General features: G+C 51.2%; 1 protein-coding gene across 1 annotated transcript in view; it reads right to left on the reverse strand.

Moving 5' to 3' along the window:
• Positions 1 to 838: 838 nt before the first annotated feature.
• Positions 839 to 12,865, reverse strand: part of ADAP1 (ArfGAP with dual PH domains 1) — a 50,648-nt gene continuing 38,621 nt past the window's right edge. The window contains exons 5-11 of the mRNA XM_042037156.1: positions 9,601 to 9,713; positions 7,644 to 7,790; positions 4,584 to 4,667; positions 3,604 to 3,666; positions 3,189 to 3,260; positions 2,527 to 2,755; positions 839 to 2,136 (exon numbers count right to left, since the gene is read on the reverse strand). Of these exons, the coding sequence (XP_041893090.1) occupies positions 2,108 to 2,136; positions 2,527 to 2,755; positions 3,189 to 3,260; positions 3,604 to 3,666; positions 4,584 to 4,667; positions 7,644 to 7,790; positions 9,601 to 9,713 (737 nt within the window). The 3' untranslated portion in view covers positions 839 to 2,107. The remainder of the gene's footprint in view (positions 2,137 to 2,526; positions 2,756 to 3,188; positions 3,261 to 3,603; positions 3,667 to 4,583; positions 4,668 to 7,643; positions 7,791 to 9,600; positions 9,714 to 12,865) is intronic.

Consider the following 12,865-nt stretch of genomic DNA (forward strand, 5'->3'; position numbering starts at 1 on the left):
ATGATTATATAATTGTATGGCATATAATTTCTAATATTCTTAAATTATTCTTAATTATACATGCACACAAAACAATTTTTACAGCTACCTATAAACACAAACAAGGAGCCCAGTCTGTCCTCTCCCTGCTTCTGCCGTGCCTGGGTTGGTAAGTAGGTGTGAGTGACAGTGTGTGTGTAACATATAAATACTTTTAATAGAAGTTAAATATATAATTATAGTTATGCTTACACATGTGCATGCAGATATATGTATGTTTATATGCAATATATTCACCTTAAATTTATAAATATGCTTATAAATTATATGTCTATAAAGCATGCACATGTGTATATAATATATAATCACATATTTTATAAAACAAAGTATAGAAATGTCTCTATACATATACAGGAGTATGAAATACATTTAGCTCATGTATTTGTAAGTTGAGTCTGTCTGAGTGCTACATCTATACATGAACGTGTGCATATGAACAGCTCATACACACACACACATTTCATGTATTACACTCTATCCCCTGTGCAGTTTATAGCTGGCTGTGAACAGCCAGCAATCCCTTCCCAAAGCTGCTTTCTCTGTTACTAAGAACCAGCTCTCCTTTGTGTATTGTGTGTGCACACATAAAGTACTGGAGAGAAAATACACAGAACATGCACTGTATAAAACACACATATACACAAATAATATATAAAACAATACACACTGTGCCAGGGTGGGGCAGAGGGTTTTGTGGGTGTCCCACACCCCCAGGGCTCTGCCAGCACCTCCTTGATTCCATTTGCTGCTTTTCAACCCCACGTCCCTCCCCTGCCCCAGCACCACACGGCCACGGCTCTGACATAATAATAATTTATTGGTTCGAATGACATTTAGTACCACAGTTGTCTTACCAGTGACAGAACGAATGCACACAGCCGATGAGATGCTCTCAGATACACAACCAACCTAAGAAACACGTCGGACAGGTCCATGGCCGGGGCTGCGCCTGCAGGGCACGCCAGAATCTCATTTTTGGGTAAAAATCCAGCACCTGGTGTGCAGGTCCCCCCCCCCCCCCCCCCCCTCCCGGAATTAAAGTGCCAAACCCCCCCCTGAAACAAAATTTCAACCATTTTTTTTTTTTTTGCCTTTTTTTTTTTTGTCTTTTTTTTTTTTGGCAGGAAAAGAAAAATCAACAAAAAAAAAATTGAATTATTGGGGGGAAAAGTGCAACCACCAAGTCTGGAGAAGGGATGTGCCTGCTGGGAGTGAGCTGGGACAGGCTTTGATGGTGCCTGTCAGGAAAACTGCAGATAAAGCTCAACCCCCAGCTCCATACGGGGCTCCCCAAATGGGGCAAAGCCCCCCAGACCATGGAACAGGGATGACCCAGGGAGCCGAATGCAGGCCTGGCCCCCAAAGCTCTGCTTCCCCAGCATCACCTCATGGGTTGGTGTCCCCCTTGCAGCCCCTTCCTCCCTGCCCTTCGTTAAGCAGTAACGAGGCTGATGATGCCCATTTCCTCTATTCCAAAATCCTATTTGACCCTATCCAGGTACAGCATCACCACCAGTCCCCAGGGGGATAATTTACTTATCATTTACCCCGGTGCCATGGCAGGCTCAGCTGTTCTGCACAGCACCATTTCGTGTGTTTCCAGGCTGTTTCCCATCCCACAGGGATGTCAGCCCTTGGGGACTTGCAGCCCCTCTGAAAAAAGGGCTGGCAGCCATCTGAAGTGCAGGGATGCTCAGCTCCAGCACCCAGCGACCTGTGCATGGGGAAAAGTCCCATCTGCCCCAGGGATGTGCCACCAACAGTCTCTGCCATCCTGCTGAAGCCAGGTGGGATGCCCCTTCCAGTGGGTGCAGGGTGATGGGGTGGCAGGACCACCTGTCCCATCCCACAGAGCAGCCACAGAGCTGAATTTCAAGTTGGATCAGGATCTTCTCCGACGTTCCACTGCCGCCCTTCTGACATGATCAAGTGAATGATGAGGGGAAAGGGAAGTATTATTATTGTTATTATTATTACTGTTATTATTCATTATTTTTAACATTTCAAATAAAACCACGTTGTGTTGTAAACAGAAGCTCACTCCTCAGGTCTGCCCAGCCAGTCCCAGCTAAGGTTTATGTTTGAAATGGGCTTCCACTGAAAGGAAAAAAACAGAGAAAATAAAGTTGAACAGGACAAGCACTGGCAGGTGGTGACAGCCTGGCACAAGCCCACCCTGAGAATGGTCCTTGCCGATGCTTCTTGGCTCCAATTACCCTTATAAGCATATCACTGATCCTTACAGCAGCATGGACATCACACCAGAGGCAATGAAGAGGGAAGGATACCATCCTCCTCCTCCCAGGGCAAGCCCCTCTCTGGTTAAACAGCCCTTGCATCCCCTGGGCAGCGAAGGGCTGCCTCGCTCACACGGCGCAGGAGGGAGCAGCATCCTGCATCCCCAATCCCCCTCCAGCCATCCCATCCTCCAGCCCACAGCCCACGGCAGGGCCAGGGCTGGCACCCAGCCCTCCCCAGGAAACACACCTGCGTATTCCTGAGGCAGCATGGGCCGGCTTATAACTTTCTGAAAGGTGGTGATCCACTCCAGCTGGTCGTCCTCCGTCTCGCAGGCAAAGAGGAATTTCCGGTCCGGGGTGACGATGGTTATCCCGTGCTGCCAGTGGTTCCCCTGCGTGGATGGCGGGAGCCCTTCCAGCACCTTGTAGCTGTTTTCCTTGCTCCCAATAAAAACCTCCCCTCTAGCAAAGGCATCCTAGGAGACAACAGAGCAGTCAGGCAGGGGTGAGTGGGAAGGGAGCTCTGCATCCCCGGCAGCCAGGACAGCTCACCCGGCAGCAGCCACAAGCCCATCAGCCAAACCCCAACAGCACCAGCAACCCCCAAACCCCTGCTTCTCCCCCAGGGGCACCCACAATGCAGCACCAACACCAGGGAGCCAAAACCCAGATGCAAAACGTCCGGTGGACAGGGCTTCTAAAGAGTTTTTGGTATTTATGCACAGGGCTGCTGCAGGCTGGACACCAGGCAGAGCCACTAGGCAGCGACAGCGTTGTGCCCTCTTGGCTCCCCCAGCAGCTTCTTACACTTCACTGCAGATTAATACTACTATTATTACCACTCTGATTATTAATAGTGGTAGTATTGCAGATAATTCCTAACAGGCAGCCCAGGCACCCTCATCTTACCAGGGGATCTTTGAAATACATGAGCCGTCGGTCATCCATGGTGAACCATCGCTTCTTGAACCCCTCTGTTTGCTGAAGAGTCAAAAAATGCCAGATCACACACGGAAACAGCACAGCTTCTCTCTAACCAGGCATGACCCAGGAGTCTCAAAGCACTTGGAGAAGCCTGATGGGCTGGGGGAGCTGGGAACAGATGGCTTCTGGGCCAGCCAGGGTCTGGGCCAGCTGTACCAGGAAGGGGCATTGAGTTTGTGATGTGATTTTGGATTTTTTTAACATTTGCTCCCAGGCGAGGAAGTGCATTAAACACATTCACAGAGTTACAACTTTGCCTCTCTGGCAAGGGTTGGTTTGTCCCACCAGCAACCCCTTCTTGGGGCCATACAGAGCCCCTGAAAAATGCTTCATATCCTACCTTTGGCCCTGTTTTCTCCATGTAACCTTCCTTCAGGTAGTTTCTAGAAAGCTTTGGCACCAGCTGGAGCAACCAAAGAGGACAGAAAAGAGAACAGTGTCAGATGGGGGGGACTGGGGTGTGCTGGGCAGGGCTGGGGGGGTCACTGGAAGGAAAACCCACACTGAGTGTGCCCCCAGCCCTGAGCCCACCCCACAGCCCTGCCTGGGAGCTCCAGTCCTCCTCCTCCACAGAGCTCAGAAGAGGAGGGCGCAGCCATGAAACACCTTGGAGCAGCTCCCCAGCACAGCCAGCAGCCTCCAGGAGAATCTCCCAAAGCCCTCAGGGTGCAGGGCAGCCAGGGACAGAGCCACCCTGCAGAACCACGACTGGACCCCTCCCAGATAATTGATAGAAGGCAGGAAATGCAATTAGATTTCAAAATCTACAGCCAAGGAGGTAGCAGGGAGTAATCAACAAGCACCTCCACAGTGACGTTACAGCCCAGCACACAGCCCTGGCTGACAGCACGTCAGAGCAGCCTCTGGAATTGCATTAGCCAGGGGTAACACAATTAGCAGCTCCAGCACACACAAAACACAGGCATTTATAAGCCAGGCTGCGCTGACCCGCAGAGAAGAACTCGGGCACGGCACTGACATCTTTCTGCCCTCATCTTTCCTGCCTTCCAGCCTTTGTTTTGGCTTTTGTAATTACAGCAGCACCCTTTGAGACAGATGCTCAGGCGTGCCAGTGCTGGAGTTCCTCCCACAGCCCGTGTGTGTGTGTGTGTGTGCACGGGGCCCAAGGCTGGGTGCTGGGAGCAGGTGCTGCACGTGGGCTCAGCATCCCACCACAATCATCTCAGCCCGGTAATTGCAGAACGCTCCGAAGGATGGAGCACTCCCCAAGCCTTCCAGCTTGTTAACAGGATGCTAAAAATGAGCGAGAGGGGGAGAAAAAGAACCAAACCACCCAACCAATCCTGCAGGAACACTCACATCAGAGTCACTGGCTCCAGGGAATGCCACTTGTAAGTAATGGAAGCGTGCTGCCCGGATGGCGTTGAACCAATCCACTATTTCCTAATAACGAGGGAGAAGAGCAGAGTGAGGAATGCAGCCTGCACACAAAAGAACCTGAGCCCGCTGTGTTCTGTCTCTCCCATCACTCTGGCCCCAGCAACAGAGCACAATGTAGCAGCGATCCTAAAAAGCACAGAATACAGCAAAAAGGTGAAGGATGGGGAACATTCAGCTGCTGTTCCGGGCTGCCAGACGTGTGCAGAGCTCTGCAGCTTCCAGTGAGCACAAAGGGGGATTTCTGCAGAGGGAAGGATTTAAACACATCTCTGAACTGGCAAAAGCAGCCCCAAATGAGCATTTGAGATATTGAGCTGACCCTATAAACATGGCTGGGCTCATGCTGGCTGCTGCAGCCTGCCCACCCACCCCTGCCCCTTCAGCAGGACACCTGAGCAATGCCTGCATCCCACCCAAATTCCAGATACATACTTCAATGTTTTGCTCAAAGAGTAGCTAAACATCTCTCTATCCCAGTCTATCAGCTGTGTCTGTGAGCCCTTCAGGGACACCCACAGTGATACTGAAGTCCAAGAAGCTCTGGCACTTCTCCCTTTCCTTGGCAAAAATCTCTCTCCATTTTTTTCCCCTCCTACAAAACAATTGTTTTATAATTCTTTTGTTTTTAGAGCCATGTGTTCACTTGTCTCTGGTAAGACCCTAGAGCTTGTGCTGTATGCCTCTGAAGGTTTTGATGAGAAATGCCACGTTAATTTTAAGTGATCCACACAGGGAGCACTGAAACACTGCCTTGTGGTCTGAGACTGTGGGACAAGGAAAGGCATGTTGGAAGGGAGATTAAGAGCTGCCCTGCCTGGGATGCTGAGCACAGGGAGAGGGATGCTGAGCTGTCCTGCTGTCGTTAATGCATGTGAAGCTTCACACATCAGATCAGGGATGTGTTCAATGAGCCAGACTTAATCCTAAAATAAACACTGCCAACCCTTTCAGGTGAGGTCGCTGTAGCGTAGGGAAGACTATATCAAAGGAGAAGTTGGCCTTCTCTAAGATTTAAACTTTTTTTATGCTCTAAAAATGGTCAGGGTAAGGAGGAAAGGCTCATGTGCAATTTTGAAATCTCAGTTTTAACGAGCTGAATTGGAGGTATCTCAAAAATGGTCTAATGTGGTAAACAGCCATCCTCAAAAATTTAGAACCTTTGCTTTGGTTTGTTAAGCTACTTCAGGTTGAAAGGAAAAAAATCCAAAACCTAATAGGACACAGACAAACAATGTTTTGGAAAACCTGACCTACTTGTCTGAGGCTTTACTCACTTATCACTTGCTTTCCTACCCTAAGCAGCTGAGGAGACCCCAGACAGCATCACAAAGAGGATCAGAGAGAAGAATTCACTCCTGAAGTTAATGATGACCAAACCAGGCTGGAGCTAATGAACAATAAGCTGTAATATTAAAATACTGACATCTCATACAGCCACCAACCAGGTGGTTACATACATATTTATTTATTTATTTATTTACCTGTGGGTCCTCTCTGTGATCATGATGTGAGGTAGGGTTTCCCCCTGCAGAAAAGCAGAAGCTGAAACCCTCACTGACTTCTAGCAGTAAATTGCTTCCTGGAATATTGATAATCCATTGCCACAAATGGGGTTTGACCAAATTCTTCCCCGTGAGTGTGGTGAGGCCCTGGCTTCACAGGTTGCCCAGAGCAACTGTGGCTGCCTCATTCCTGGCAGTGTCCAAGGCCAGGGTGGACAGGGCTTGGAGCACCCTGGGATAGTGGAAGGTGTCCCTGCCCATGGCTGGGGAGGAATGAGACCATCTTTAAGGTCCCTTCCAACCCAAACCATCCTGTGATTCTATGAAATGCGAGGAGCCTAAATCCACCACTTCAGATCAGGGAGAGGCAGCACCTCTGGGGTCCAGGAGGACACACTGGGGCTGCTGGGGGAGCAAGAGACCCCAGCAAGACAAGAGGGAGCAAAGGGCAGCAAGAAACCACAGGCAAGTCCCAGGGCAGCCTCCAATCCCAAAGGGCAGGAGTTTACTCCAGGGGGTTCATCTTCCTGCAGCCCTCATGCAGCCAAGGAGACAGACCAAATTCAGGGAAGTTGAAAGAAATTCAGCGGGGTCACTGCCAGATTTCATCAGAGCACATCCTGCCCTGCGTGGGACCGGCGAGACTGCTCCCTCCACCAGCCCCCAGCAGAAACCTCAGCAGCTGAAACCCAAACCCCAAACCCAGGACAGCCCTGCCTGCATTCCTCACAGCTTGGCTGAGCAAACCACCAATGCCCAGCAAACCACAGACACTGACACGACAGTGGCATGCAGCTTTCCCACGAAAGGGCTGCTGCTCATTATTCTGGTTCCCATTGCAGCCAGGGAGGTACCTGAGAGTACCAGTGACACTGTCCTGGGCTAAAGAAGCACCTGCTGACAAGCACTTGGCGTGGAGGGGAGGTTTGGGAGCAGCCCTGCTGGAGCAGCTCCCTGGGACCCACAAACAAGCACCCCAGACCCACAAGGGCCTCTCCTTCACACCTCCCTTCAGAGGCACCTGAGCAAGGGGATTTGTTTCAATACAAATATGAATATCTGCATTTTATGAAGCATGAGACAGGCACAACCACAACAGCTCCCCGCTTCTCCTACATTCCAGTTTGCTCCCCTTTTGCAAGTCTTTGGACTGAGTCCCCTCATCTTCCATTGCTCCATCCACCCTCTCTCCTTCCCTGGGCACCCAGGAGCCTGCCTTGAAAAATCCTCTACTCCAAGTTACAAGAAAAGAACACCAATTCCTTCCATTTGCATCTCTTTACTTAGAACAGTTTGACACCCTTTGTGCTTGGAAGAACACGACAAACACTCTCAAAGCTGGTTCTGCACCCTGTATCTCTTCCACCCCCCAAGCAATTCCAGCTCGGTTAGAGCCCAGTGTGCCACAGGCTGGCTCTGCACAGCACCAGCCCCCAGGACCACAACCCAAACCTTCTGGTTACCTCCACAGCCTCACCTTGCCATCTTCATGATAGACAAAGATGTTCCTTGTGCTATTGTCCTTCAAGTAAGTGATCTGCAGTCCGTGTGGGTTCCCGATTTTTGCAGGCTGGAAAGTCGCGTTGAGGTGTTCGATCTTCATAATTGCTTTGGGTTCTTTTGCCTGGAAAGCACAGCTGAGTGAGCAAACACCTGAGAATCAGCTTTCAAGCCAGAAAGCAGTTCGCTTGATCAGAAAAAAGGCCTGATTGAGGCCATCAACTAAAACCACCTGAATCCCAGCCCACAAAACTACCTGGTGATGAGACACCCAAGACTCTGCTCGGATGTCAATGAGTGCTTCCTGCCAGCCTGGAAAAATGCTCTGTTCTTCTGCAAAATTCAGCAGGGATGCAAAAAAACCCCAGACTGCTAATAGGCCAGGATGCTTTCTGCATCTCCAGCACCACAGCCAGTTCATCCTTGTCCCAAAAAATGGAGGATTATCCCTCCTGCCATCATCAGACCTGGGGGCTCAGCTGGGGAGCATCATGTCCATGTCCCCATCTGTCCCTTCCTCTCACATGAGCCGCTGGCTGCTGACTCTGCTCCTCCCCTCGCCTTCTGAACCAGAACTTTCTTTTCAGAGGGACAAATATAATCCTGACAGCCCATCTCTAGGGTGGGTTAGCCCAATGGGGAGCCTGGGTCAGGCCCTACCTGGCACCAACCCCCCCTGCACCCTCAGTGGCAGCACTGTGGTGCTGCTCATCTTCCCACAAAGTGTCTCTAGAAGTCGACCACCCCTCCAGGACTGCACTGAGAAGAGAACCAGCTACTGTGAATGAAACATCCCAACAAACACAGATCAGCCCCTTGGTAACACCAGCTCTAGAGCAGGGCCAGGGGCCAGCAGAAGGCTGTGGGGTGGTCCCAGCACCCTGCAGAAGTCCTGAGCTGGCAGAGGTGTCAGTGCTGCTTTGGGAACTTGGAGACTTGCTGTGGACACAGGGCCCTGGTGGGTGACCATGGTGGGGAAATCCCAGCAGAGAGAACATCTAGACAGCACCATTCCCACCACAGCTGTGGTCAGCAGCAAAGCAAAGCAGCTTTAAACTCTCAGAGAGTCAAGAGTGGCTGAATGGAACTGCTGGGACTTTCACTTCTCCCTCGGCAAGGACTGGCTCTCTCCTCTCCACGAGCTGCAACTGCACCACAACAAACCAAGCTGAACAGGAAGATGGTGCTGTCAAAGCCATGGAGAAGTGAGGATGGATGTTCCCCTCCTCTGCCTCATCACAACACCCTGACTGCAGCAACTGCTTGGGAAAACTGGCTGGTGGCTCAGCCTGGGCTGCTCTCAGCTGTGGTGTTCAGGGGAAACTCAAAGGTCAGAGGAAACACCTTGGCTTCCTCCAGCACATGGTGCAGAACACTGGAGTGTCCATCCATTCATCACAAATGCAATTTTCATGGTAATAACTCCATTTCTCACAACAATGAAATGTGCTCTGCGGAAAAAGACAAATACTTCCACACTGCTTGACACTGGAACAGAAAACCAGGGAGCCTTCCCTCTGGATTGCATGCCATGCCATGCAAAGGAGGACTCAGACCCCAGTGACCACTGTGAAGTGGTGCCACCTTCATCACAAGGTAGTCATTTACATGAACCCCCTGTTAGCTGGATGATGCAGAGCCAGAGGTGAGAGAAAGTCCTTTGCTGGTGGTTTGAGAAAAGCCCTACGGACTTTAAAGGGCAACAGAGCAGGAATGGGTGAACTGGCCAGTGGGGCACCTCTCCATGGCTGTGGTGGTGGAGCAAGAGCAAACCCCACTAAAGGAAGGGTGAGCTGAGCCTGGTGCCCCTGGAGCAACTGGGGACCCAGTGCTTATGGAAACTGTATAAATAAACTGGCACACTGGGAATTACGTGTTCCAGGATGCTCTCACAGCTGTGATCCCGCCTGCACGCAGCAACCCCAGGTACTCACATCATTTTTGTTGAAGTACTTCAGAGCACCTTCCCTCTCTGATAACACGAATTTTCGGCTTAAGAATTGCCCATTGTCACGTCCTCTCTTCCACAGAAATCCTTCTCGGTACCCTGCAGCAGAAAGGAATGACTGAGAACCAGGGACAAAGTGCTGTATTTAGAAAGAGAGTTAGGGTAAAGAAAAGAACTGAGACTTTGGAACTAAGCAGAACAAGTGTGTGGCTGTTTTGCTGAAGACACAAAAGAAACAGACCTTCTCCTTCAGATCTTCCCTTCTCACTCTGCTCTCGTTCTTATCCAACAGCTTGTGCTTCAGACATCTCCACTCTGACACCCAAGGAGTGACTGCCTGCAGAGGCCCCCTCGTGCATTATTGCAGCTCAGTCCTGGGGTGAGCCAGCACCAGCAGAATGAGCACCTCCATCCCTGTGAGGTCCAGCAGCCCCTGTTGCCTGCATTCCCACAGTCCCACCCTGTCACTGCCCAGAGATGCAGATGTGTGGTCCAAACCCACAGCCAGCACTGGGGCATGACACAACACTGTCCACCTAATCCTTCCACCTCTGAGCCCTCTCCATCCCTCCAGTGCAGAAGAAGTGCTCGGTCCCATCAGAGCATCATTGCCCGTGTGCACCAGTCCAGTATCCCACTATCCCAACACTGCATACATCAGGGGAAAGACAAGGCTAAAATTCTTTCTCTGGTTCACCCATCCAACTTGAGAGAATCTTCCCCAAAGCCAGGCGCAGACCCAGCTCATTCAGTCCATCAATTCAACCCTATCCCACTCTGGGCTTGCTAGGACTTTCCTCACAAAAAGCCCCTCTGGAGGGCACTTGCAGTGTCACAAAGAGATGAACCCGCAGGGAGCAGGATTACCCCAAGTCTGAGCAAGGGGAAGCAGCCAAGGAAGCCACCAAAGCCCAGCCAAGGGCAGCTGCATCCAACAGCAGTGCAGGAACAGCTGAGGCTGCTGTGCTTGTCACCCCAGCAGGGCAGAACTGCTGAGGAACCGCAGCTCTGCCTGACGCAGTCAGGCGCTGCTCCCCGCCAGGCTCATCAGCAGCCCCCTCTGCACCCTGTGGCAGGCTGTACACGATGGAGCTGAACAGGAACAGCGTCTCTGTGGCAGGAGACAGACAGGCAGGAGGTGATGCCCAGCTGATCCATTTACTGCAAGCAGATTTGCCTCACATGGGGCAGAGATGCTGCCGGGGCTCTGACGGCTGGCGATGGCCGGCTGCTCCCCTGAAGGGCAACACGTGAAGCAGCTTTTCCTCAGAGTGTGCAGTTTGGAAACCAAGGAAAAGTGGCTTCTGTTCCCAAAAGGTGCTGGGTTTTAGTGCCAAGCCAGTTGGAGCAGCAGGAGAGTACTTTGAAAGCTATTGCTGTTCACTCCATCGAACAGCAGCGAGGGTTTCAGAGCCTCTCTGTGCCTGGCATTTGAGGAACACTGATGTCTCATAGGGGGCTGCAGAGAGCTGGCTTGGAGGAAAGGACATCAAACAATAGGACAGCGGTATCTCCAAATACAAACATGGCGTGATGCAGGAGGAAAGCCCATCCATTCCTTCAGGACAAGGCTGTGAGCCAGGGTCAAAGTCAGCCTGGAAACTCAGTTTCCCCTGCCCTGTTACACAGGACATTTCATCATTTTCATCTTCTCTTTCCAACTTCTTGTGTCAAAACACAGGATCCAAATTCCACTCCAAGGAAGAATTACAAAAACCCAACACAACCACGTGTTATCCCATTCTGTGGCTCACATGTTGGCTCTTCCCAGGCCAATCGCCTCAGCAAAAGAGCTCCTGGCTGCTCTGACAAAGCCAGCTGCTGGTTTCAGTGTACTTTGGTACAGATATTTGCTTGCTTCTTTTTTTCTTCCCTTCAGGGCTTCATCCTCAGGAGCTGCTCCTCTGCTCTGCCCAAATCTGCTGCCTGCACCCCCTGTCAGCACCCATCAGTGCAAACCACCGTGAACAGGACTTGAACCCAACATGAACCCACACGGATTCCCCAGGCAAACTGTGTGTCAGCAAGATGTGTCCTCAAAGTCCTGATCTAAAGGGTTGTGAAAACAGCCAGAGACGGTGCTGAGAAACAAAACTGCAGGAGGCTGAACAGGGAACAGCTCTCACACTGGAGGGCATTGGAGACAGAAAATAAACCCTCTCTTCCTTGTCTCATGTGCTGCACTACCTCAGCAACAGCTTCGTATTTAGAGGTACCTGGTCACATTGGGATCTCCAGGGCTGGGGAGGCCCTGGTGAGGGTGCCCAGAGAAGCTGTGGCTGCCCCATCCCTGCAAGTGTCCAAGGCCAGGTTGGATGGAGCTTGGAGCAGCCTGGGACAGTGGAAGGTGTCCCTGCCCACAACACGGTGAAATGGGAAGATCTTTAAGGTCCCTTCCAACCCAAACCATTCTGTGAATCGGTGAGGGCTGTTCTGCTTATGTTGAAGCTGAACATCCACAAGCCCTACAACACCTGCTGACTGCTGGTGTTGGACCATGCAGCATCGTGTCAACAATGCTGCCTTCCTCTCCCAAGCACAGAATGAGGGATGCAACCACCTGCCACCATCCCAGTGATCACCAGCACCCAACCACGAGTGTAGGAAGCACTACCTGGGGAAGACCTGCTAAAGGAGCACCACTCTCACATTGCTAACACTGCTGCTGTCACACTGTCGTGTTTCCTGCATCACTTCTGCCACCTGCCAAGCAGCAAAATCAATCACTTGCTTCTGCAGGCTGCTCTGGCACAAACCTGTAACACCTGCAAAAGCCCCACCAAGCAGTTGTCTCTAAGTTAGCCAGCAAATGGCACACGACACAACCTGAAACCACCCAGCCCAAGCGGGTATTTCTGACCCATTACGTGGCTTCCAAGGTAAAACACAGAACTGTCACTTCTATACCCACTTCACCCCCACAGCTAAAACTCTGGGGGCAAGGAAAACAGGATCACCACCTTGGCTGACTGAAAAGAAGATAGTGCATGGCCTTGTGTCAGCTCAGGTGGGCTGGAGGCTGGAGGCCATCTAAGCCAGGCACATAAAACTGGCCGCACCCGCGGGGTGCTCTAGTGCAGCCCGGCCTTCCCCTGCCTGACAGGCTGCAGAGGAAGCAAGGAAGAGGATTTTATATCAAGACTGTCTCTTGTAGCCACCATCTTTCCATCTGACTTCTACCAGCATTTGGTTCAAGTTCCCCATTTTAAAGAAGAGGGATATTGCTACTTCCCCACCTCAGAAAGCTGTTA

This window comes from Corvus kubaryi, unplaced genomic scaffold, assembly GCF_017639235.1.
Source record: "Corvus kubaryi isolate FWS band 111438036 unplaced genomic scaffold, C.kubaryi_AGA036_p1.0 37387, whole genome shotgun sequence".
In the NCBI taxonomy this organism is placed as follows: domain Eukaryota; kingdom Metazoa; phylum Chordata; class Aves; order Passeriformes; family Corvidae; genus Corvus; species Corvus kubaryi.